The 27,925-nt window shown below is 42.8% G+C and overlaps 1 protein-coding gene across 3 annotated transcripts; it reads right to left on the minus strand.

Moving 5' to 3' along the window:
* Positions 1-18: 18 nt before the first annotated feature.
* Positions 19-27,509, minus strand: LOC135512577 (very long chain fatty acid elongase 1-like). 3 transcript variants are annotated; one of them, XM_064934742.1, is made up of 10 exons: positions 27,415-27,487; positions 19,077-19,134; positions 15,795-15,905; positions 2,997-3,093; positions 2,671-2,861; positions 2,203-2,283; positions 1,952-2,008; positions 1,747-1,852; positions 1,163-1,299; positions 19-880 (listed from the first exon to the last, which is right to left on the minus strand). In XM_064934742.1, the coding sequence occupies exons 4-10, from the start codon at positions 3,055-3,057 to the stop codon at positions 554-556; spliced, it is 960 nt and encodes a 319-aa protein (XP_064790814.1). In that variant the 5' UTR covers positions 3,058-3,093; positions 15,795-15,905; positions 19,077-19,134; positions 27,415-27,487; the 3' UTR covers positions 19-553. The 3 variants fall into 3 exon arrangements, with proteins under 3 accessions (XP_064790814.1, XP_064790815.1, XP_064790813.1); XM_064934743.1 differs by lacking the exon at positions 27,415-27,487 and adding an exon at positions 19,363-19,433; XM_064934741.1 differs by lacking the exon at positions 19,077-19,134 and having other exon boundaries at positions 27,415-27,509.
* Between the last annotated feature and the right edge of the window lie 416 nt (positions 27,510-27,925).

Consider the following 27,925-nt stretch of genomic DNA (forward strand, 5'->3'; position numbering starts at 1 on the left):
TTCCACAGGTAATACCAGTTACTTAAAATGTCATTTATTTGTATTTCATTTAACATAGATAAAGTAACAAAATTCTAAAGCATACCATCATTAGTTGTTTTTGACAGTAAAACTATTTACAAAGGTGTGTTCAAGTTTGATGATAGAAACTGTACAGTGTCATCTGTCCACAGGGGGTCAGAGGGACATGATCGGGTGGCGACAGGTGAGTGGTGGGTGTAGGAGTGTTTGTGCGCACATGTACATACAGTGTGTAACCTTTCATGGGAACTGTCGTCATTGGCAACATCAGTGAAGATAACATTAGGCCATAATAACATGTCTTCTCTTCATATATTGTGTTCCATAGTTAGTTTCCCAGTTTAAATTTAAAAACTGTTAATGTGGGACCCCAACTGAGGAAATCATTGACCACGTCATTATCCCCAGGTTGTTGTGCGGAATAAAACTTAACGATCAGAAAATAAACATAACCAAAACATTCTTTGGAATCCATGGAAGTTTGTGCGGGGATCTCATATTCATGCGTCTTGGGTGTTCTTTTCCGAAGATCCTAGGACTTCTTCATCTTGTCCGCATGTGCACTGCCATTGTTGTGGTGACTGGAACTGTTACTGGTGCCATTGCTGGTACTGTTCTCATGGTATTTGCCATTGGCGACCAAGGTGGTCCCGTTGGCCTTGCCATTGAGGCTGGGCTTGGTATCCTGCTTGGGCAACCTCTTGCCCTTTACGTAAGCCTGGTACCAGAAGTTGGAGAAGAGCACAAAGAAGAAGGTGCCATACATCCAGATGAGGTGGATGAACAGGGGGACCTGGTAGTCACAGCTATTCATGAAGTAATACTGGGTGGCGTGAAGGGACACCATCACAAACTGAACCTGTTGGGTAGAGTTGGTGGAATGATGAGGAACAATGCATATATGGGGATGGATGTTCTGAAGTGGCACAGTGCTTGCACGGATGAACAATGGTATTTACTACTTTAGTATTCTGCATATACAACAGTCCCCCCCCCCGCCAAAAAGAAAACAACAACTCGTAAATACAACCTTTTGGAGAAACAACTAAAAACTAAACGGCAATAGCAAACTACTCATAGTACAAATCCACACGGGAAATGACAAAGCCATATACATCCGTTTAAACTAACAAAAACATACCAGCTGGATGGCGGTCATGTACTTCTTCCACCAGAGGAACTTTTGGAATTGTGGTCCAGCCGCAGACAGGCCGTAGTAAGAATACATGATGATGTGGACGATGGAATTCACCATGGCATGGAAAGAGCCCATTCCCCCTGGGGTAAAACACACAGAACACTTCAAAGCAACCCTGCCCACATTACACTGGGTCCACCAACAAAATACCTGTCTACCAAGAGTTTCTTAAAATTCATGAATGAATGGGTGATGAGCAGTTTGTGGTCTGAATTAACAGCTAATACATGACAGTCAAAAATGTTGTTTCGGGATCCCAACTGGAGTAAGCATGTAATCACGGGTAACACAAACACATTTTTTAGAAGGCATGAACTTTTGGACTACTACACTTGAATTGAAAAGGCTCAATTTCCTCCAATCCTTTGTCTACTTCAAATGGAATTGTCTTCCCACCCTTTCACACATCCGGTATTACAATACCAGGCGGCAACATGACGATAAATGTTTTCCTTTTTTTTAAATGTCAAAAGTTGAACTAGTAGTCCAGTTGACTGGTAGAAGGCCAGGCGACAGTATGGACTGACCGGGAGCGAAGCTGACGCCCCACCACCAGGTCCAGGGCATGAAGGAGTGGTGGAAGACATGCAGGAAGGTGATCTGGCCATGTTTCTTCCTCAGAACGAAGAACACCTGACCCAACGAGAGGAATGTCAAACACGGCGATGATTACCTCCATGTGAACAGAGGGAGAGAGACTCCAAATTGAAGGGAAATCATCTGAAGTCTTACCGTGTCCAAGAGCTCAATGAATTTGGAGAACAAGAATAACCAGGCCACTCGAACCATCTAGTGAGGGGAACAAAAGATGAAAAGGGTGAGAATTTGGACAAAACAGCCTTGTCTAAAGATAGTATTGATGCAATGGATCGGTAGGAATATTGTAAGAATGTTGACCTTGTCATGCATACTTTCTTTCAAAGAAGATGCATCTCAAGACCATCACGGGGAACCCATGTGTGAAGCGAAGATTCAACACTTACTCTAAGGCCTTGGGGGCTGTCTGAGTAATCAATTGCGTCACATCTCCATGTGTATGTTGTGGCCCAGCCAGACATCAAGAACTAAGAACACAAGAGGACAAAATCAGTTTAGACATACTGTAGCTACCGGTAGTCAAACTGGATTGGTAGATTGGAAAGAACCCATACTGTTATTGACATAAGCAAGTGTATATTGACTATATGGAAGTATATCGGTCGTCTTTATGCACATCTTAACTCTTATTTACCTCTTTGCCTCCTGCCTATCTAGGCAATAGTAATTTAGCTAGTGTTCTAATTATCCAACACAATCTGGCCAAGGAGGCGAATGACCCATTTAGATAGAGAAGCCACATACCAAACACCCAATATACTGCCAGGGAAAAGACTAGCTCCAAGTGCTGTCGAGATGCCTCTCAAAAGAACCAATCAAGAACCTGATCTTGGAGAGACTTCACAGTGTCTCACCTCATAGACAATAAAGGTTGACATCGCCACCATGGTAAAGTTGTAGGCGATCATGGCCTCCTTGAGCTGGAAGGGCTTGCGGTTGGCCATGAAGCGAGGCCCAGCGACCAGCACGAAGAAGATGTAGGTCAGCAAGATGGCCGTCATGTTCACCGGACTCTGCATGAGTGGGTAGCCCCACAATCGCGGGTCTGAGAAAAGAACATTCTCAGAGTTGTAAAAACACACTACAAAACAGGTCTATGAGCAATATGTCAGTTAGCGCTTTCAAAGTACACAAAGCAGAGGTATAGTCAGGTAATTGACTATGTTGAAAAATACCTCACCTGTTCCCTTCAAGAGGAACTCGTAGACCTCCATGGCTCTAGCACCAATGTCCTGAAGCATTTTGACTAGCTTCCCGCAGTGGTATCACCCAATCACCTGTGGAAAAGCAAATGGATGAGTCATTATGTCATTTTAATAATAGCTACTACACTCAGCAAATACATTATACTGTATATAAAGGTAAGTGTAATATGCTACTGCAATACCCTTACATATTGGCTTGCAGTGCATTCCGGAGGTATTCAGACTCCTTGACCTTTTCCACATTTTGTTATGTTACAGCCTTATTCTAAAATGTATTAAATAAATAAAAATGTCCTCATCAATCTACACACAATACCTCATAATGACAAAGCAAAAACAGGTTTTTAGACATTTCTGCAAATATATATAAAAAAAGAACAAATCTGAAATAACCTATTTACATAAGTATTCAGTCCCTTTGCTATGAGACTCAAAATTGAACTCAGGTGCACCCTGTTTCCATTGATCATCCTTGAGATGTGTTTACAACTTGATTGGAGACCACCTGTGGTCAATTCTATTGATTGGGCATGATTTAGAAAGGCACACACCTGTCTATATAATGTCCCACAGTTGACAGTGCATGTACGAGCAAAAAACTAAGCCATGAGGTCGAAGGAATTGTCTGTAGAACTCCGAGATAGGATTGAGGCACAGATCTGGGGAAGGGTACCAACACATTTCTACAGCATTGAAGATCCCCAAGAACACAGTGGCCTCTATCATTCTTAAATGGAAAAAGTTTGGAACCACCAATACTCTTCCTAGAGCTGACCAAACTGAGCAATCAGGGGAGAAGGGCCTTGGTCAAGGAGGTGACCAAGAACCCAATGGTCAATCTGATAGAGCTCCAGAGTTCCTCTGCGGAGATGGGGGAACGTTCCAGAAGCACAATCATCTCTGCAGCACTCCACCAATCAGGCCTAAAGTACTCTCAGACCATGAGAAACAAGATTCTCTGGTCTGATGAAACCAAGATTGAACTCTTTGGCCTGAATGCCAAGCATCACGTCTGGAGGAAAACTGGCACCATCCCTACGGTGAATCATGGCGGTGGCAGCATCATGCTGTGGGGATGTTTTTCAGCATCTGGAACTGGGAGACCAGTCAGGATCGAGGGAAAGATGAATGGAGCAAAGTACAGAGAAATCCTTGATGAAACCTGCTCCAGAGTGCTCAGGACCTCAGACTGGGGCAAAGGTTCACCTTCCAACAGGACAATGGCCCTAAGCACACAGCCAAGACAACATAGGAGTGGCTTCGGGACAAGTCTCTGAATGTCCTTGAGTGGCCCAGCCAGAGCCCAGACTTAAACGCAATCGAACATCTCTGGAGAGAACTGAAAATTGCTGTGCAGCAACATTCTCCATCCAACCTGACAGAGCTTGAGATCTGCAGAGAAGAATGGGAGAAACTCCCCTAATACAGTACAGGTGTGCCAAGCTTGTAGCGTCACACCTAAGAAGATTCAAGGCTGTAATTGCTGCCAAAGGTGCTTCAACAAAGTACTGAGTAACGGGTCTGAATACTTTTGTAAATGTGATATCAGTTTTTTATTTGAAATACATTTGCAAAACTTTCAAAAAACCTGCTTTTGCTTTGTCATTATGGCTCATTGTTGAGATGGGAAAAAAACAATTTCATTCATTTCAGAATAAGTCTGTAAAAAGTCAAGGGGTCTGAATACTTTCCAAATGCACTGTACATGCTATGCTATTGCAATACCTTAATTTACTGAATTTCCAATGTCATTACAGTGTCATTACCCAAACATCATTTATGGTAATTAAACATATCAGTGCTGCCTGCGTCAAATTAATCATTTTGTATTTCCCCAAAACCATCAATCCTTGTTACTCCCCAAAACATAAAATACAATAGAGCATCATAGCATAGCATTACTATGGCATCACTTTATAGCTGATATTTTAGTTGGTTTCATGACATGAGAAAGGAAATATGTGCGCTGTAGTAGTCGATAGTCCTTGTTTAGTGGCAGAGTGCTCTGCTTCTGAACGAGTATCACTGACCCAAACGGGTTGTCGTCAATGACCCAGCATTCCACACTCTGCCCCTCACATCCCAGCATGCCTTGCCCCTGTCCCTGCCCCTCGGCAGACATGGCCTGACAGTAGAGGGGAGGGGCTACAGGAGACAGACGAGCATCTCGATCCCACAGCACAGAGGCAGCCCTCGCCTCAGTTTGGGACTGCCAAGTACAGGAACCAGGCCAAAACACAGAACAACGGCAAACCACAAACTCTCCCTCTGTGCTCTCTGCTCTCCCCAAATGACCCCGGCCGTGAGAGAGAGAAGGCAAAGGCAACCGTCTTTGATGTTTAAATTTGTTCTAGACCGGTCTCAAGCGATCAAGGTGCAGACATAACCACACTGACTGAAGAAGGGAGATCAAACAGGCTTATTTGAAGACATTTATCTCTGGAAACAACAGGGTGTGATGGTTTTACCTCAGGTTTATGAGGACAATTCAATTGAACGAAGTGACCTGCAACTTTTATCCTCTACCAAACTACAAGTATTTTAATCAAACAAAACAGTAACCATCTGATATTTGGATGACAACAAAATATGTGGATAAAGGGAAAAAAGTACAACTGTAAACATTTGTGTTCATTTATTTTGTTGAAATCAAGGAATGTCTTTTCAAATGTGAAGAGGTTTGTGCGTGTGTGCATGTGCGTGCGTGTGTGTGTGTGTGAATGTTGCTGACTTTGTCTCACAGATTTTGACAAACAGGTCTGAACCAATCTTAGACATTGATGTTTCACAAGTTTGGACAGCACAATATAGATTGAGTATAGTACAGTACAGAACAGTAAAGAAAAGTAGAGTGTATTCAGTACAGTAGAGTAGACTTTAGTTCAGTACTGTAGAGTATGGTTCAGTGCAGTAGAGTAGAGCACAATAGGGTAGGGCAGGGTTTCCAAACTGTCTCACTTGGGGCCCCCCTTCCAGCATTGGGGAATATCCCGTTGTCCACATTCTGTCATGTGGTGCAAAGAAATTTGAGCAGTTTTTACGCTAATTTTCTTGCAATTCTTTACATTTTGTCATGTCAGAGACCTGGCTGGGTGGTGCCAGAATAAAAACCTATCCCTCAACGTAACCAAGACTAAGGAGATGATTGTGGACTACGGGAAAAGGTGGACCGAGCACGCCCCCATTCTTATCGACGGGGCTGTAGTGGCATCAACAACAAACTAGAATGGTCCAAACATACCAAGACAGTCGTGAAGAGGGCACGACAAAGCCTATTCAACCTCAGGAAACTAAAAAGATTTGGCATGGGTCCTGAGATCCTTAAAAGGTTCTACAGCTGCAACATCGAGAGCCTCCTGACTGGTTGCATCACTGCCTGGTTCGGCAACTGCTCGGCCTCTGACCGCAAGGCACTACAGAGGGTAGTGCGTACGGCCCAGTACATCACTGGGGCTAAGCTGCCTGCCATCCAGGACCTCTACACCAGGCGGTGTCAGAGGAAGGCCCTAAAAATGTTCAAAGACCCCAGCCACCCCAGTCATAAACTGTTCTCTCTACTACCACATGGCAAGCGGGACAAAAAGGCTTCTCAGCAGTTTTTACCCCCAAGCCATAAGACTCCTGAACAGGTAATCAAATGGCTACCCGGACTATTTGCATTGTGTTCCCCCACCCCAACCCCTCTTTTTTACGCTGATGCAACTCTCTGGTTATCATATATGCATAGTCACTTTAACTATACATTCATGTACATACTACCTCAATTGGGCCGACCAACCAGTGCTCCCGCAAATTGGTTAACCGGGCTATCTGCATTGTGTCCTACCACCCACCACCCACCAACCCCCCTTTTACGCTACTGCTACTCTCTGTTCATCATATATGCATAGTCACTTTAACCATATCTACAATGTACTTCCTCAATCAGCCTGACTAACCAGTGTCTGTATGTAGCGCCGCTACTTTTATAGCCTTGCTACTGTATATAGCCTCTCTACTGTATGTAGCCTCACTACTTTTATATCCTCACTACTGTATATAGCCTGTCTTTTTACTGTTGTTTTATTTCTTTACCTACCTATTGGTAAAGGTAGGTAAAGGGCGGGGGGGGCGAAATAAAAAAACATTAGCTAACATTGGAAAGTCGATCTGGATATTTCTGACAAGTTATTAATAACTGACAAGAAGAAAACTACCCAATTTAGGAATGGCACCTTGTGCATTCTACTATTACAACTTTAAATACAGTTTAAAGCTGGACTGAATTCCTTTAAAAATATATTAATAATTTTTTGGTGGGGACCCCCGCGCCACCCATGCTGACTGTATTGTATACTAAATTAAACTCTACTGTACAGTACTCTAATGTACTGTACTCTACTATACTGAATTAAACTGTACTTTACTCTAATATACTGTACTCTACTTTGCTCTACTGTACTGTACTCTACTGAATTAAACTGTGCTGTACTGTGCTGTCCAAACTTGTGACACATAGACGACTTTTCATTGTCATTTAGCTTACTGGGTACATTGTTACAATGGGTATGATTGTGACAAGCAACCCTGACATCAATGCTAATTAAGATGCTAGTTACCACATGGCTTGACCTAGGAACTCACAAATAAGCTTGAAATAAAGATCTCCCTTTCCACCTTTCAATAAAAGTAATTGTTTATGGATATTCCCATCATACAACTATTTATGAAAGAAGGTTTGGTCTATCCCCCCCACAGGATAGACCAAACCTAGTTTACCCTATTTCTGTTCTTGACAAGAGCTCTCGAGGCCCATTCCATATAGGGTGAGCAGTCAATGTTATTGGTCAACAGCTGGGATGTGTGGGTGCGGTCCCATCCCACTACACTACGGAGCAATAGGGATCCATTGTTCAGAGCAGCCTACACTGCGCTCTCCCTGCACTTGGAGTACAGTCTCGTCCACCCTAAAACAACACCATTAAAGGTAATGATACACTAGAATGTGCAGCGGGAGAGTTTGAGGCCAAATGAGAGGGATATCAGGGCCAACAAAAGACAACATTGCGGAGAGTATAGAAAAGTGTCTTACCATGCAACAAATATACACAGTACAGAATCGTCATGGAATGAATCAAACAGTGATGTCTGAGCATACAGAGAGCAGTATAGAAAACATTGTCAAAGTGTACACAGTTGAATCAGAGGAACCCTGCACCAATACAACAATAGTCCAAGTGGAAGCTCTCATCCGCTGGTATGCTCACGGAAAGTTCTTTCAACAAACCAAACACTAAGCTGGAGGTCTTTAATACAGCAAGAATGTCAAACAACACTGCTTTTCAAGGGGGAAAACTTAAGGCAAGTGCTTTGTTGAGGGTGGCAAACACACTAAGGTTTTTTTGTTTGTTTGCGTGTACATGTCAACGGTTACCAGTTCATGCACTTCCACACCGTTTGAAACTTTGACCGAGGTGATTCAGATTCATTCAAGTGGTGTAAATGAACACCCGTGACCTACTTCAATTGAAGCTATGACAAACAAAAGTTTGTCAACACTAGGTTAAGGGAACTAGCTTACGTATGCACTATTCTGAAAGGTGTTGACTAGCAAGCCATTCCCTTTAATCTGTTTCACCATCTGTAGTCTATCATGAGGAAAACACAGTGTCTTGTTCTTTTCCTTTTGACAGTGGTGACCCACTGGGCAAAAACTGGTTGAATCAACGTTTGTTTACACGGCGTTTCAACTAAAATCCACGTGATGACATTGAATCAACATGGAAAGACAATTGGATTTCCAAAAAGTCATTGGCGTAAGGGAATTGTCTTTTTTTTTCAACCAACTTTGGACCTCAATCCAAGGACATGGTGACATTTGTTTATTTCAGGTTGAATTCAAGTTAGTTGACAACTCAACCAAATGTAAATCAAAACTAGACGTTGAACTGATCTGATCTGTGTCCAGTGGGAACGAACTTGAATTCAGCAGCCAGCCATTTTCAGACCAACAGAGCTTTCTATAAAAGGTATGGACTGTAATCATCTGAACTGCAAACAAACCTGTATGCAAAGGTAACTGGCATTAGGTTATCTGCACTGTACATCTCTTGAACCGTGGTAAAGGTGAGGAGTACCAGTAACTGTAGCCACAAGGCATAGCAAAGGAATGCCCCGTTTGCGAGATCCAATCTAGTGGCCAATGGCATCTGCACATTTTGTTCACCTGGATCAAGGACACAGATTAAAACGGCATGGCAGGGGATATCAGGTTAAACTCCCATTGTCTTGATTCCGTGTGTGATCATGGCAACATTCCTGAGCAATGTGAGTGGATATCTGACTCGTAGGCCTCAAAATGTTAATGACACATGTCACATTATGGATACACCACCTGGAAAGTCAAGGAAATGCCTGCAACTAAAGTAGAGGTTAGCATTTACGCAAATCACATTTTATTATGAGTTTCAGGCAGAAAAGCGGAGCGTCATGGACGCCTACGGGTGAAATAGGGCAAAGTTCACGGTATGTAGGTCTACAGTACATCGGCAGGCCTCGGAGCTTCCTGGCTGTTGAATGAATGTGCACATGTCGGTGTGATTGTCCTTTCCATTCCGATTCATATCAGAGACTAAACATTTCAGGAAGCTCTTACATGAAAAGCTGCGGAGAACGCGGCTCATCGGCATGAGCAACATATCTGTGGTGCCGGCACACGTCACAGTGCCTTTAACTCATCTGCCGTCTGTCTTGTTCTGAGGAGAAGCACTTTCATATTAAGTAATCACGTGAACATTCTGACAACTGTTGGAAATCTATTGTAATGATCTATTGGTCCTTAAAACCCCAGACAGACTTGTGAGTTGTTAAAAATCTCACTGAACAACTGGGTCTATAACTGAATGGAATTTACTACCAAAGATCTGAGGACGGTGCACAAGAGGAACAGTTCGTATTGAGAGGCTTTCTAATAAGGATGTAACATTCTTCGATACGCATCAAATGTTTCAGGTACAAGTGAATCGATGGTTCGCTCAATTCTTTTGCTCATATTACATTCTTTCTACCTTCCGAAAATACCTCCCGTCTTCTGTGACAACTGATGAATCCTCTCCGTCAGTGTCGAACTGAGTGTAACTGTGTTGACAGTCATTAATCTACAGAGTAATTCTTCATGCCGGAACGACCCCAGGCAATGTCAGTGGCCTAGTCGAATTGCGCACTGGGCACAAACTGATAGAATCAATGTTGTTTCAACGTAATTTGTCAAAGTATTGTGATGTGGAATCGAAGTGGAAAATACAATGTTTAAAAAAAAAGTCATCAATGTAAACTGCTGTTTTAAGGGTGGAACTTCAACCACAGGATAATTTCAACTGGAGATCTATCTACAGCTATTAATCTGGTCTCCCATCCAGGGTTTAAATTTAACCCAGCTTTGAGATTACCAATATGCTATCATGAGAATTATTATTGAGAGAGCTCTTAATAACTAAATAGATTCACTGTTGCTAGTAGAGTCACTCCAAGAGGTGGTAGGTTTAACAGAGAAAATGAAATGTAACCATACTTTGTAAGTATATCATCAATGATACTATTTAGGATTATACAGCTTTTGTTTCAATTCAACCCAGGATTCAACTGGCATAGGGCTTCAAGCTTTGGATGATTTCAAATGGAATCTTCAAGTTAATCATTAATATGTTGGATTCACGTCTCCATCTCATCTACAAGTCAAAGTTTAAAAATACGACTCAAATAAAATCAAACCTTTCACTTAAAGTTTGAGTCCTATTCTTGAACTTTGATTCTTGGTTGACATATCAATTATTCATTTGTAGACAAACTGGAATTAAAGCCAGACTAAGTCAGTGGCACAAAACATACGTCCTTTTCAAATGTTGATATTTTGTTGCGTTGACAACCGAACACAATTTAATATCCCTTTTGCAATACAATAAATAGCCTATTAACTTTAACAAATGATATGGTGGATTCACGTCTCCAACTAAACCAAAAATAAAAGTCCAAGGGTAGGATTAAGTCAGTGGCTCAGATTAAACTATCCAAGCATTAGATTTCCTTTAAATGTTGATATTTGGTTGCATTGTCAACCAAACACAACTACTTTTGTAATACAGTGAATAGCTTAAATGTAAGGGTGGGTATCTTACAAAGTAATGTCACAGAATTAATCAACTTAAAATGAGTAACACATCCATGGCCACATTTTGAGGTTAGCCTACAGTATCTATGAACATCTTCTTATGTAATCATAGAAAGCCGTGCATGTTCAAGATAGCATGCAAAGGTCGCAGGTCGGTGGAGATCTTCACAATTGCTTTAATATTGATCACTTGCACTATGCTGCCATCCAGGTCATTTGTTTCTGCCATTTGATGAAGTACAGTGATATCACATTTAAGGTGTTGTATAAATACAAAATATCTGACATTGTATTCCCATTTAAACGTTGTTTGTTGTGTTTTTAAATGGTTGAAAGAGTGGCGATAACACATTTAGATGAACACTAAACTAATAATCAGACATTGTTTTTACAATGGAATTTGTCTGTGCTTTTAGATGGTTGAAAATATAGCGATAACACATCAGGAATCCAATTTGACTGGGTGAATAAAGGTTGAAATCTCATTGATCAACGTCCCAACCAAATATTACCCAGATTTCCACGTTGAAATGATGTGGTGTTCCCAGCGGACGGCTTCGCGCGCTGACAAATGCGAGGTAGGCGGGCCTGTTCCTGATCTTGCACATCCGCGGGATTCAAATTGATTCAATTGTCAGCGATCTACACAAAAAAACTCTAATGTCAAAGTGGAAGAAAATGCCTAACATTTGTAAAAAAAAAAAAAAAAAATGAAAAAAGAAAGAAAAAAAATACTTGAATATATCTTGATTAGATAAGTATTCAACCACCTGAGTCAATGCATGTCAGAATCACCTTTTGCATCGATTACAGCTGTGAGCCTTTCTGGGTAAATTGGTTGTTGATCATTGCTAGACAGTCAATTTAAAGTCTTGCCATAGATTTATAAGGCCATTTAAAGGAAGATTCCACCCCCAAAAATGATATTTTGGCATTTGTTTAATTTGCTCAGTGTTGACCTAGCCCAAAATGTGTTGCTTGTCAGCAATCACTGGTAGACCAGTGACCCCCAAAAAATCACATATTCCATTTTAAATTAATGCTGTAACACAACTAAATGTGGAAAAATTCAGGGGTTTGAACGCTTTCTGAAGGCACTGAATGAATTTTATTTAGATTGTTCAGATTCACCATCCGCAATAATTTTGGTTTAGCTTTAAACAATCAGTGCATATGGTCCTTTTTATATACACAGGGTAAAGTTTATAATTTCATAACAGCAATCACTTTTGCGAGAAGCACTGCATGGCCAAAGCAAGAGGAGAAGAGAAAATCACTCTTTGATTTTGAGATTTGGGTGAAATCCAAAATTGTGATTATACATTCATTGGCTACGTCATAGCTAATTTATAAATGATAAATATTGATACATTTCTAGCTCAAACCCTTAATCTGCAAAAATTACAAGTTAATTCGTGGGTGATGGTTAAGCTTGGGCGGTATATACCGTTTATACCATATACCGAGGTATTTCGAAGTACAGACGGCAGGATTTGACTATAAATTAAGTATAACTATAAGAAATTGAAGATGTGTCAAATAAATGATATTCAGCTCAGGGCTCCAGCTATGCATTTGGTTTTTGCTAACACACACACACACACAGAGAGAGACACCCAACTCATGAGCTCCATCAGCAGCAGATTTTAATTTAGAATGGAAAATGGATGAGTTTATGCACATCGAATCGTATCGCAGCAGTTGAGCGCGAGATAACTGGGACGCTGATCACATTTGTTTGATTCATTATAAAACCATTTTGTGGGATAACAGATTCAGTTATAATCTGACAGCGTCATCACTTCAATCTGGCCATCTCTACTGAATGCCTCAAGACGTACCAATCACATGAGCTCACGACAAACTCTTGAGCTTTGAAACGCCACTTGACTCCCCACTGACAATGTAACAAGCTCTCCGAATGTTGTAAAGAAGTAAAGACTTCCAAGGAGAATTTCCTCAATGTGTTGTGACTGCTAAATCAGCAATAGTTGTTTTGCTGTGACTGCGAAGTCAGCAATAGTCGTTCCCCCCAGCAGACAGTGGTGGATCCCAAGGTGGCAGGGCTGGCGTTATGGGCGGTCCTTAGAGGGCATGGCCAGCCAAAACATACCTCCTTGCCCATCCAAATAAAATATTTAAATATTGATCCCTTTTTGACCAAGACACGCTCTGACAGAAAGACCCATCATTGTCAGATAAAGCATCCAAGCGAGCGAAACAGCGACCCTCTGTCTCAGTATGTGTAGCCCATGTATATGATGCTGTCTGGGCTAAAATAGTATGGCATGACATTCTCTTTTTTGCCAGATCACTTTAGATACACAGGGCTACATATTGCAAGACAGAAGGGCGCTGTTTCAGTCAATTGGATGCAATTTGGACTAAGGTGTGAAGGCAATCTACTTTTTACTTATTTATTTTACAATCAGATGAAATCATCATGACTGGTTGTGTTCATGCCACATTGAAAGATAGGCTAATACATATGTACAGTTAAATTGCATGTCGTTACTATAAAAGCCACAATAGAACAGCTAAAGCAGTCGTTTGTACTGCTCATGAATTTAATTTATTTTTTTACAACTCTGCCATTTTTTAAAGTCATGCCACCCTCTGTCCTTTGACTTTTCCTAAATACATGTAAGTCTACAATACACACTGTCGTTGTTCTAATTGTAATATGACAAACAGAACTGTTGTTGTAGACATTTTTTATATGGTTTTCCTCGTTGCCCCTCCTTCTCTCGACAGTAGGGCCTGCTCCCCCTCTTCTCCCAATAGTTGAAGAGGCCGTGCTCAGTTGAAAATCACCCCGATAATTGCCTCGAAAGTGAACCCGAAACTATACCAAAACTAATTTCACACATATAATAAGAGATTAAATAAATGAAGTTGCCTCAAATATGATGTGGAAGAACGGATGAGTTGATGAACGAGGGGAAGCGAGCGATGCATAATTATGTGATCACCAATGTTGAATGAAGAACAGGCATTCTAATGTATTGATCTATTCTAATTATAATCTCAAAAATGTTCTGTCCTCTATCGTTCTGCTCCGGCCTCCTTGGAGTACACAACAGAGCGTATGTAATTTACAACGGCAAGAAGACCAAGATTAATGGATGCACTAGTTAGCATTGCTACAACATCTGAAGGAAAACAACTCCGACGGTGTTGAAGAAAAATAAATCATTACGACATCTCCGATAAGAATTCTTCTGATTCTGAACCTCAACCTGAACCTACACCTCTGAGGGCTAAACGCAAAAAAGCCAGAATTATGCGCACTGAGCAGGTGCCCACGCCACCACCAAATGAAACGGTGCGACTGGAGAGGGGACGGAACCGTTTGGCATAGAACACGCCGGTGAGAACGGGCTACTATCAGCACATAATGTCGTCACTGCGGGAGGAGGCCCTACATATCAAGCAATAAATAATATCATCAATGCACTCAACAGCTTTTGTTGTTTAGGCTATGTGAAATGGACATGCTGTCTTATCTACACTTATATTCATAATGACATTATTGCTTTTGTGATGATTTTCACTATTATCAAGCACACTTGGCGCTTGTAATGATGTTTAGGCTACTGATGTTTTCATCTTGCTGACCGTGCATCTTGGTGGTTGGGGTATTCATTTTTTTATTTAGTTTAAAAATAATCTTATACCGGGTTCCAACACCAATGCTTTCTGTTTCATAGCTGTAACAAATGCACTCCACGAATACAATTTATTGAACACTTATTTTTTTAAATGTACATACATCCACATAAGAGGCGGAGTGAAAACAACATACCCCCCTATGGAAATCAAATGACCATCCAACAGATTTGGTCACTTTAACCAGAGGGTCACAAAGTCCATGTGCTACACTACCTCAATTCCATGAGGGAAACACCACATAGGCCGAGCTAACCAGCTAACCTTACTGTAAACAAATAGACAAATGTAGCCAATTGATTTACCCCTTGTTGGTATTTAGAGACTGCCTGCTCCAGAATGGATGGAGGAGATACTTCCACGAAGCTATCAACCTCGACCTGTCATGTGATGATAAGCCGTCTCGAAACCTTGGCCAGACGCTATTCTCAGTGACTTCACGATTGACATTGAAAACCCAGAGGAGAGGCAGAGGAGAGGGGAAAAAAACAACATCCACAGGGAGAGGGAGTCAAGGAGGAGCCCATTAGAACAAACACACAGTGCAGCATCTGTTTACCAGGAGTGTCTGCAAGGCTGCTACACCTACTGTACACACACACCGGGTTTTCTACCTCTGCGCACACACACACACACACACACATACACACACACACACACACGCACGCACGCGCACACACACACACACACACACACACACACACACACACACACACACACGCACACACGCACACAAACACACACACACATAACGTCCAAACAATGTCTGTGTGTTTACCCCAGCCTGTTAAGACACAGAACAGAGCTATTCCCTGAGGTGATGCAAAGCCTAAAACCAACTTAGGGACACAAACGCGACCGGTAAAAACCATTGGCTCAACAAGTGGGCTAAAATTTGAGAAAGGGGTTAGGGTTAGTTTCCTGGGTACTCCATCTTGTGCTAAGTGGGTGGACTTACCTCGTCGTTGCTGTGGTAAACTTCCTGTTCTCCTCAGTGTGGGCTAATGGATGCCAGTGTGGACGCCAAGTTCCGTTCACCGCAGAGGACAGCTTGCTAGCTCTCCCTGTCCTGATGGAGAGAAGGGCCAGGACAGCAGTCGAGGGAGAGATATGGAGAGGGAGGGAGGGACAAAGAGAAAGAGAGGAGGGAGAGGGAGTGAGTTAGAGAGAGAGAGAGAGAGCAAACTGACAAAGTGTGACTGGTACTGCTGCCCTCCAAGTCCCCACCCTCCCTGACTCATAAACACAGTGGATGAATAACTAGTTCAGAAAAAGAGAGCAAGGCATAAAGAGAGGGAGCGCAAGGGAGGGAGAGAGGGAGGGAGCCGTGTATATGTGTCAGTGAGAGTGCACGCCAGACAAGTGAAAAAGTAAAAGCAAGAGGGAGCTGGCCTTCTATTTCACCCAGCGGTGTGAAAAATAGTAAAAAAAAGGTGCCCTGGTCTTGCTGGAGTTGCCCCATCCCCCTCCTCTCTCCCCCCATTCCTCTCGCAGAGGTAAACACAGCAGAATATGGTATCCTCCTGCGGCTGGTTTCTCTCCCAGGGGGCGGGCTGATAATATAATTCTCAGGCACAGCAGCAGAGAAATCACTGGCGACTCTGTTATCATGAAGGGGGCCATTGTTGCGCCGCTAGCGTCTCTGTCCCCCAGCCAACACAAAGAAAGCGAAGCTAACATCCATTTCACCCTCCATCTGGACTGGAAGTCGAAGTCTTTCCTCAAATAAACATGCATAACCCCACAATGACACCTACAAAACAGTCATGAGATTTCTAAACGTAATTGGAAAAAATGCATTTCTCATCAAACAACATGGAGCCATTCCCCTAGTCTAGAGACTGTGACATTCAGAACACATAAGAGAAAGAGACCAGTTGGCGGATGCAATAAAACATGTCATTTTCCTGTTTACTCAAGGCTGGTGGTCGAATCTTATAACACAGACACAGCCATTATGGTTCCTACTACACGACGACAGTGACTCACTGACTAATACCACAGTACGTTGTAAGTGCTGCTTGCTCTCACTCGTGTGAAAGCACTTAGTCTGATCTCCCCGCCACGCCCCAGATTTAAAAGGAGGAACAGATGTTTAGGTGATCTTTAACGCTGCATAGTTGTGACATAGCTATGAGGCTAGAAGAAACATGTGCGACACAGACACACACACACACACGTCTTGGTATACCAGTCCTGGGCAACACAGAACAGTTAAGTCGGAGTCAGACACCATTTAGTTTTAAATTGACAGCGTAGCCCTTTCCTGCCTTCATTCACCCCACTCAAATCGAATTCCTGAAGTGTCATCTCTGTGTTTTCAGCCATCTAAAAGCAGAGTCAAATTCCATTGTAAGTACATATGTTCATATGTTTCATCATTTCATAATTAAATAAAGATTATTGAAAAAATATATCTATTTCAGATTTTGGTCATGTACATAAAGTGTAATATTAGGAGGCAAACTAAAAATGGAATACCTTTCAACTCTATATCTGACATGGTACAGCCACAAATAACAATGTGCATCAGGTCTATACTTTTGTTTCAAAGTAGATTTGTTTCAGACTACCAAGAATGTGTGACCTTGATTTAACCCAAAGGTATAAATAAAAGGTTATTAAGTAGCCTACTAATTTCCCCCTACTTTCAGCAAGCTCTTAGATTATGTGTGATGTAAAACAGTTGGCAAACAAGCCATCACTAATTAAGAATGAATCTACTGTAACGAGGTACTTAGCCATGACTAAGACCTTCAAGTGTGCATCACAAATGGCACTCCATACATATTCACATCAACTATTAATAATTGTGCAGATGTACTTTAATGGCCTCTTAGTTTCTCTGTCAGCCAAGGCCATGTTACCCTGTCCCACAGGATAGAGTAGAGATGAGGGAGACAGAGGGTTAGAGGCAGCTCTCTCCCTCCCTCCCAGTCCCACCCCTGCTCTTACCCAGAGGAAATAAGGTTAAGTGCCTTGCTCAGAGGGAACATCAGCAGATTTTTTTCACCTAGTCGCTCAGGGACCTGCTCTTAACTGCCAGTCTACCTGCTGCCCTCAGATTTTTTTTACCACAATGCTATATGACTGCCAGCATAAACTGCAACACTAACCCATCTCTTCATGTATCCTAGTGTTGGGCCAGAAACCGAAAGGTCACTAGTTTCAATCTCTGAGCCGACAAGGTGAGAAATCTGTTAATGTACCATTGAGCAAGGCACTTAACCCTAATTGCTACAGGGTCACTGTTGATAATGGCAGACCCTGGCCATGACCCCACTCTCTGAGGGTCTCAGAGAGAGTAGCATATGCAAAAATAAACATATATGTGTGAAATAGGACCAATATTATGAATCTGTGCCCTGCTGACCTGGTGTGTGAGAGTGTGTGTTCTAATACGATTACAAGTAAGCATTTGTCTCCGAGACTTCTCTCTGTACCCTAGACTGTGCTGTACCAGGGCCTTCGCTATTCTCACATTCCACTGAATGGAATGAGGGCCCAGAAGTGTTTTGGGGTGAATTTCCCCTTTAACAATGGTTTTCCAATCATATAAGAAATAAATCACAATGAACATTACACACATTTGCACACATTTGCACCCCCCCCTCCTTGTTGCTCCCTCACTGAGTACTCAGGTTTCTGGAACTTTCCACAGAAAGTGCATATGCATATGAAACCTGGCTGTAAGACATTTTACTACCCTCTAAAGGTGTGGGTGGGGAGGGTGGATAGTTTGAGTCAGAGGTGTCCACCCTTCAGAGGGATGCGAGGTGAAAGTGCTCCACCCTGTGCTGAAACACAAAAATCAATGAAACTTTTCTGAAATGAAGGTCATGCTACTGAAATTCTAACATCATCATTCCAGAACATTGGTAAATTATCAGTCTTGAAATAGCTAAGATATACCAGATATGTACCCAATTGTGTAGGTTGTGTTTTATGTACCATGCCATGGCGGTCTTCTGCATGCCCGGCCACACAAGTTTTGAGACATCTATCTGCACTTCCCTTCTGATCAGTAGCAAGGGATCTCAGCACTTCTAATTGGATTGATGTTCTAATTATGTTCTATTTGTGATATGTTTACTGTATTTGTCTATGACCTCTACTATGAGAGAGCTCCAACAAAAATTCCCATGAATGTTACTTAAAAAACAAAACGTTTACATTTTTATTTTATTTTTAATGCCGGCAAATGGCAAATAAACTACTTGAACTTGAAAAAAGGAGTTACTTGATCTTTCCTCGCATCCTCGCATCCTCTCTCCTCAAGGTACCTCATCTTGGACTTTCTTCTCGAATGCATTTTGAGAATGGGGAGAGAGAGAATGCAAGATAAGTTGCTTTCAAAATGTCAGCCCAGTTGATAGACATTGTTCAGTCTGTTTTTAGTTAGCAGTGAGATCCTAAGCTAAAATTGAGCTCTGGCTCAATCTGATTTGTCCAAATTAAATTCATTCGTTCACTCATTCAACGCTCATGGTGAACCTGGGATGATGTATATGCTTGGGGAAACATACTCATGTTCGATCCAGGTGCAGTTCTCTCAATCGTCTGAGGTGATTAAAAGGGAAGGTTTGTCTGCAAAAGTCTTATGAAAGAAATGATTGTTTAGTACCTTCTAACTACTCACTGTGCTTAGACAAATTAAGCGATTGCATTTCTGCCATCATGTGGTTCACAAGGCTCCTCTTCAGGACACAAGCAAATGTCTGCTTAATCTAATGGGAAAGTAGAGCACATAGCCAACTCTTAAGAGTAACAAGTTAAGCCATTGTCCTCTCTGTATTCCTGGATGACTTGGGGGGAAATGACCCAGGAGAAAGCCAGCCCATTGCTTAGTGGCCAGTCAAACAATGAGCAAGGGGCATAAAATGTTGACCCAAAGCATTTTATTCAGTCCAGTCTGGGTCCTCCTTCCCTTGAGAAGCTGTAGAGGACCAGTTCTCTGTACAAACTGTAGATTAACCCCAGTCCTGAACTAAAAAGCATGCTCAATGGACAATCTCAGTTGAAATAGATTTTTATTTCAGGCTTAATCTGTGACCGGGAAACTGTCTGAAAATGTTCTGACACATCTGACACAATCGCTTTGCGCAATTAGCCTGGAGACAAGGCTATCCTTTAGGCAGCAGCCACTGACACTTGACACTGATTGGGGAATAGAAACATTCAAACTAACTGTGTAAACCAGGGCTGGAAAACATATTGTCACACCCTGATCTGTTTTGCTTGTCTTTGTGCTTCTCTCCACCCCCCACCAGGTGTCTCCCATCTCCCCTCATTATCCCCTGTGTATTTATATCTGTGTTCTCTGCTTGTCTGTTGCCAGTTCGTTTTGTTCGTCAAGCCTACCAGCATCTTTCCCCTTTGAGCCTGTCTTTTCTATAGTTCCTGTTTTCCAGTTTTTGACCATTCTGCCTGCCATCCTGTACCTTGCCCCACCACACTGGATTATTGACCTCTGCCTGCCCTGACCATAAGACTGCCTGCCATTCTGTATATTTTGGACTCTGATCTGGATTAATAACCTCTGCTTGACCTGTCATTTTACCTGCCCCCTGTTCTAGTAATAAACGTTTGTTACTTCAACACTGTCTGCATCTTGGTCTTCCCTAAAATGTGATAGTATGAACTGGCCATGACCGACCCAACAGACTCAGACCAGCTCCACAATGCTGTCTCCCTGCAAGGAGCCATTAACCTCTTACACTTATGGTGGCGCTATTTCATTTTTGGAAGAAAAACGTTCCCGTTTTAAACAAGATATTTTGTCACAAAAAGATGCTCGACTATGCATATAATTGCTACTGTTCGAAAGAAAACACTCTGACGTGTCCAGAAATACAAATATCTTCTCTGTGCGTGCCCTTTAACGTGAGCTTCAGACAAAACCAAGATGACTTGGCATCCAGGAAATGACAAGGATTTTTGAGGCTCTGTCTTTCATGATCTCCTTATATGGCTGTGAACGCAAGAGGAATGAGTCTGCCCTTTCTGTCGTTTCCCCAAGGTGTCTGCAGCATTGTGACGTATTTGTAGGCAGATCGTTGGAAGATTGACCATAAGAGACCACATTTACCACGTGTCCGCCCGGTGTCCTGCGCCGAAATTGGTGCGCAAAAGTCACCTGCCAGTATTTTTCCATGGGGCACAGAGAGAGAAGCAAGCTTCCACGAACTGCATGTCAATGAAGAGATATGTGAAAAAACACCTTGAGGATTGATTCCAAACAACGTTTGCCATGTTTCGGTCGATATTATGTAGTTAATCCGGAAAAAGTTTCACGTTGTAGGTGACTGCATTTTCGGTTTGTTTCGGTAGCCAGGCGCAATGTAGAAAACGGAACGATTTCTCCTACACACAGACGCTTTCAGGAAACACTGCGCATTTGGTATGTGGCTGGGAGTCTCCTCATTGAAAACATCAGAAGCTCTTCAAAGGTAAATGATTTTATTTATTTGGTTATCTGGCTTTTGTGAAAATGTTGCGTGCTACATGCTACACAAAATGCTATGCTAGCTTTGCATACTCTTACACAAATTAGTCAATTTCTATGGTTCAAAAGCATATTTTGAAAATCTGAGATGACAGTGTTGTTAAGAAAAGGCTAAGCTTGAGAGCAAACGCATTATTTTAATTTTATTTGCGATTTTCAGAAATCGTTAACGTTGCGTTATGCTAATGAGCCTGAGGCTTAGTCACAATCCCGGATCCGGGATGGGGAGTTTCAAGAGGTTAACCTCTTACACTTATGGTGGCGCTATTTCATTTTTGGAAGAAAAACGTTCCCGTTTTAAACAAGATATTTTGTCACAAAAAGATGCTCGACTATGCATATAATTGCTACTGTTCGAAAGAAAACACTCTGACGTGTCCAGAAATACAAATATCTTCTCTGTGCGTGCCCTTTAACGTGAGCTTCAGGCAAAACCAAGATGACTTGGCATCCAGGAAATGACAAGGATTTTTGAGGCTCTGTCTTTCATGATCTCCTTATATGGCTGTGAACGCAAGAGGAATGAGTCTGCCCTTTCTGTCGCTTTCCCCAAGGTGTCTGCAGCATTGTGACGTATTTGTAGGCAGATCGTTGGAAGATTGACCATAAGAGACCACATTTACCACGTGTCCGCCCGGTGTCCTGCGCCGAAATTGGTGCGCAAAAGTCACCTGCCAGTATTTTTCCATGGGGCACAGAGAGAGAAGCAAGCTTCCACGAACTGCATGTCAATGAAGAGATATGTGAAAAAACACCTTGAGGATTGATTCCAAACAACGTTTGCCATGTTTCGGTCGATATTATGTAGTTAATCCGGAAAAAGTTTCACGTTGTAGGTGACTGCATTTTCGGTTCGTTTCGGTAGCCAGGCGCAATGTAGAAAATGGAACGATTTCTCCTACACACAGACGCTTTCAGGAAACACTGCGCATTTGGTATGTGGCTGGGAGTCTCCTCATTGAAAACATCAGAAGCTCTTCAAAGGTAAATGATTTTATTTATTTGGTTATCTGGCTTTTGTGAAAATGTTGCGTGCTACATGCTACACAAAATGCTATGCTAGCTTTGCATACTCTTACACAAATTAGTCAATTTCTATGGTTCAAAAGCATATTTTGAAAATCTGAGATGACAGTGTTGTTAAGAAAAGGCTAAGCTTGAGAGCAAACGCATTATTTTAATTTTATTTGCGATTTTCAGAAATCGTTAACGTTGCGTTATGCTAATGAGCCTGAGGCTTAGTCACAATCCCGGATCCGGGATGGGGAGTTTCAAGAGGTTAATGGACGACACGAGGAGTTACTGCAATGTCTTATGGAGGGACTCCATACCCTGGCAGAACGTCATAACCAGGCATTCAAGACTTTGCTGGAGCAATTCCACGGATTCATCACTAGGCAGCGCGTCACATCTGTAATCTCCCAGCCTACCCCAGTGTCCCGAGAACCCTGCTTACCTCCTCTGAAGCGCTACGCTGGAGATTCTTGAACCTGCCGGGCTTTTCTCTCCCAGTGCTCCCTCGTTTTCGAGCTGCAGCCTTCTTCGTTCCCCTCGGACAGCTCGAGGATAGCGTACATCATAATGCTGATTTCCGTGAGGGCACTCGCCTGGGATACAGCGGTGTGCGAGCAACAGTCCACCATCTAACTCAGTCTAGTGGAGTTCGTAGCGGAAGTTCGGAAGGTGTTTAATTCTACGTTGTCCGGGAGATAAGCTGCTCGTAAGCTGCTCCAGCTATGTCAAGACTCCCATAGTGGCAGACTACACTGTGAATTTTCATATGTTGGTGGCTGAGAGTGCCTGGAACCCGGAAGCATTGTTCGACATGTTCCTTCACGGATTATCGGAGGTGGTCAAAGATGAGCTTGCAGCCCGGGTGCTGCCCATGGATCTTGACTCCCTCATAGCCTTAACCATCCGGGTTGATGGGCAACATCTAGAACGTGGGAGAGAGAGGGAATCTATGCCCTGTCGCCCTCGATTCCTGCCTCCGAAGAATCCTGGAGATCCCCGAAGTCCACATGTCCGAGTGACCCCGATATCACCCAAGTTCTCTCGGGAATCACCGTGGGCTGTCAACTCACCCCCTTCGGAGTCCAGGCACCTGGGCAGGTCTAGATTGACTCCAGCTGAACGCTTATGCCGACTCCACACTCAGAGCTGTCTATATTGTGGAGCCAAGGGACATATCGTAGCTACCTGTCCATAAAAAAACTAGGCTCATCAAGAAGGGGCTCTGGTGGGCCTTATGGAGAACATTTCCTCTCCCCTTACTCACACCCCTTTCCATGCCATCCTGCTGTGGGGGAACCAGTCGAAATCTCTCCGGGTACTCATCGACACTGGGGCCGATGAGAATTTTTGGGATGCTACCCTGGTGTCCGAGCTGGGCATCCCCACTCAGCCCCTCTCCATTCCCATGGACGTTAGAGTGCTGGATGGGTGCTCTATAGGCCGAGTCACTCACAATACCACTCCCATCAACCTACGAATGTCAGGGAACCACAGCGAGGCAATCCAATTTATGCTGATTAAGTCTCCTCAGGTTCCCGTGGTATTGGGATTCTCTTGGCCCCAGCAACACAATCCCATCATTTTTATTTGTTGAATTTTTATTTATTTAACCTTTATTTTATTTAACTAGGCAAGTCAGTCGAGAACAAATTCTTATTTACAATGAAGGCTTACCCCGGCCAAACACTAACGATGCTGGGCCAGTTTTGCGCAGCCCTATGGGACTCACAATCACGGCCAGATGTGATATAACCTGGATTCGAACCAGGTACTATAGTGACGCCTCTTGAACTGAGATGCAGTGACTTAGACCACTCAGACTGGAATGCTGGTGCCTTTAATGGGCTGGAGCCCGTTCTGCCATGCCCACTGTCTGAAGTCAGCGCAGCCTGCCCCGGGATTTCTTCCTGTGGACTCGGAAGTTGCCCCGGACCTCTCCGGCAGCTGTCACCGTACCTGGAAGAGAGCCCAGTCGGCCCTTACGACCACCTCCATGTATCGACTACAAGCGGACCACCACCGGACCCCGTTTCCCCAGTATGTCTCAGCCCTTTGTCTCCTGTTTCCAGGCCCACCCCATTCCCCGTCTCATCGACGGCCAACCGGCGTAGCCGGTGAGACGTCTTGCTGAAGGTTTGACTTCTGGGCAGGGGATTCTAGTACCTGGTTGACTGAGAGGAGGATAGCTTGGAGGAGAAGTGCTGGGTCCCAGCTAGTGACATCCTTGTCCCAGGCCTCATCGCTGGTTTCCAAAACCCGCACCCCGGTCAACCAGGTATTCGCTCAGATAGGATGCCAGGTGGCGCCCTTAGAGGGGTGTGTGTGTGTGGGGGGGGGGGGGTTCTGTCACACCCTGATCCGTTTCACCTGTCTTTGTGCTTGTCCCCTCATCTGGTGTCTCCCATCTCCCCTCATTATCCCCTGTGTATTTATACCTGTGTTCTCTCTTTGTCTATTGTCAGTTTGTTTTGTTTGTCAAGCCTACCAGCGGTTTTCCCCTTGCTCCTGTCTTTTCTTGTTCTTGTTTTCCCAGTTTTGACCATTCTGCCTGCCCTGACCCTGAGACTGCCTGCCGTTCTGTGCCTTTTGGACTCTGATCTGGATTACTGACCTCTGCCTGCCCTTGCCCTGTCATTTTGCCTGCCTCCAGTTCTAGTAATAAACTTTTGTTACTTCGACACTGTCTGCATCTGGGTCTTCCCTGAAACATGATACATTCGGCCTGAGAGTACACTCATTCCGGCCTGCGAGCCCACTGAATCTGGCCCAGTTAAGGTTTGAGTAAACTTTTTTTTTTTTTAAATGTAATGTCTCTGCCCAAAATTTTGGGACAAATGTTCCACTGTCAAATAAATCCATATTTTTGTTGTTGTAAACAGCATCCCTCAAACATTGATTTATGGCACAGTGGAAAAATGCATTGTTGTCAATTGCAAGTGATGGCTCGGCACAATGTGACAACCAATTTTCTCTGTAACGAAACTGTGGTTTGGGGGATCAACTACTAGCACAGAGTAGGCCAGATTCAGTGGGGATTTTAGCATGTAGATCTTGGTGGGGCAAATAATTGCATATTTGTTTATGCATGCCAGCAAAGCCACTGCACTACACAATATGGTGACAAACGGTGCCCCAAATTGTTAGGGCCTACACAAAGCTGTCCCAACACCTTACCACTGCTACACCTGTCCGTCAGCGGAGCCTTTTCTGGCAGTGATCAGTTCATTCAGCCTCATTAACTGTATTTAAAAAAACATAACTGATATGGCTGACTTGCTTAAACAAATGTGATTTATACTGAGAATTGAGACATACAAACTATGGCACAAGGAGACGACGAGCGGATAAGAGGCAATCCGTAATTTTGATTAAGACCTTAATGAGTGAGCTAGGACAAATGTAATAGTTCCGCACTTTTGAAATGTACAGCGACAGAATTAGGAACATGGGCTGTTCTTACAGTATTCTCCTTGTACACCAAGTCAGAATCGTAGGATAAATAAAGGGGGAATTTAAGCAGACAATGAAAGCTCTTGCAATTTATGGTGCTTTCGGAAAAAAACAAGGTAGAATCATGATGATGTCAGTGATCTTTAGGTCGGAGCTCTAGAAAGTGGCTTGAGTTCCTGACTTGCAATACAGAGTTGGATGACCTTTCAAAATGTATTTTCCCAGTCGGAATTAGTTTTTTCCGAGTTCCCAGTTGTCTTGAACTGAAGTCAGATTTCCCAGTCCTTATTTTCCAGTTGTTTGAGCTCGGCAGAAGTCATGCTGAATTGACAGCATGGCCAATGTTGAATGTTTATCCTTTTAAGCTTCAAAAAGAGACCCTTAAACACAGACTTGGACCACACATCCACTCCACTGAATAGCAGGCTAGTGATTGCTTTGTAACTCTTGCAGTTAGCCACTGTTTCTTTCCAAACCACTCATTTGCGATTTGAGATTTCCAACTTGTGTAATGCTTACGTCCAATGTCCGATGAGCACCGATACATTTTAACTATAATTTCTCTTCATTATTTCACTTCATATGACAAGGATTAAAAAGGATTTGCCAGTAGATTGTTGCCTTGATTCATGATGATGTCTGCTAGCTTGCTAGCTAAGATTTTGAAAGTATGATGTTGACCAATCAAAGCTACTGTAGATATAACTTGATTTGACGTCATTTTCTCTGTGGCCAATGACCTTTAGCCTTCTTGGATGGGCACTTCGATTGTAACTCTATGGCAGCACCCAAGGGGAAATTTTGAGCTCTACCCTTAGATTAGTAGGTGACATTGTGTCCCCAAGAGTGACAGAACACTGAGCCAATCACGGCACAAATAGAGTACGTTACCAACACCTATGCTCCATATTTTCTTCTGGCTCCCCACCACCAAAGAAGCACTGAGCTCAGCTGAAACACCTACATTTTGGAGCTGCTTTACTCAAGAAAGCCAAAAAGAGACCAAAGTTTGTGCGCAGCTTTAATAACTCAATTTTTTTATTTTTTTTATTTTTTTACATTGTTTGCAAACTGATAGGTTTGCACGTGGTAATGCCAAAATAACATGCAAAACGGGCAACCCCCATCCCCCTAAAAAATGGTTGCCACTGGCCAGATGTAAAAATGACACAATGGCATTGTGATTGCACAATTGATGGGCCACACACTTCCTGTTCATGTAGTAACGGTAGTAGCACACGCATGATCTTGATTACAAATATGACTGTAGTTTGTAGGAATTAGGAATAGCATATTCACATAGCATGTACATAAAAAAACGTGTTACTCCAAACTTTTACAAGTTTATCAAGTCAAGTGGTTTTGAAATCCCCTACCATGACTAATCATATGTATGCATGCAAGTATAATAGGCAACTGTTGTGACATTGTGACAGCCTAGACAACAGTATAATTTAGATCCCCTGCAGCCACATACCTATAGGTTACCTGTTTTACAATAATACAACTACAATAGTTATACTATACTACAATAGTTGTACTTTTGATTCAAAATTCAAGTGGAATACAGCAAGTATGTAATGATCTGTCAAATGAAAGTATTACCCACCTGCAACAAAGTGGTGGAGCGTGTGACAAGCTTGAAGAGGGAACCGTTAAGAGTGTCGTGTTTCAAGTGAAATGCTTGTCCCTCCCTCCTCCCTGTTTTTAATCCCTTTGATGGAGCAGGAAAGGGTGGAGTCGTTTCTCACCAGAACTAGACCGGTGAGAGCATTTTATTTATTTATTTAACTAGGCAAGTCAGTCAGTTAAGAACGAATTCGTATTTACAATGACGGCCTACCCCGGCCAAAACCATAACCCGGGTGACGCTGGGCCAATTGTGTGTCACCATATGGGACTCCCAATCACAGCTGTACTGTACACACACGGGCTTATTTTATGAGTAGTTTACGATACATTCTTGGTTAAACTTATTTGATTTAGTTCTGTTATAATCTGTTTTATTATCTCTAATTAGTTTATACTGTCCTATTCAGCGGTGGTGTCATTTAACAGATTACTTTGCTGTAATTTGTGTGGTAAATTTCTAATCTTTCTCTTTTTTTTCACTTAGTGTG

The sequence above is a fragment of the Oncorhynchus masou genome, chromosome 24 (assembly GCF_036934945.1).
Source record: "Oncorhynchus masou masou isolate Uvic2021 chromosome 24, UVic_Omas_1.1, whole genome shotgun sequence".
NCBI classification, from domain to species: domain Eukaryota; kingdom Metazoa; phylum Chordata; class Actinopteri; order Salmoniformes; family Salmonidae; genus Oncorhynchus; species Oncorhynchus masou.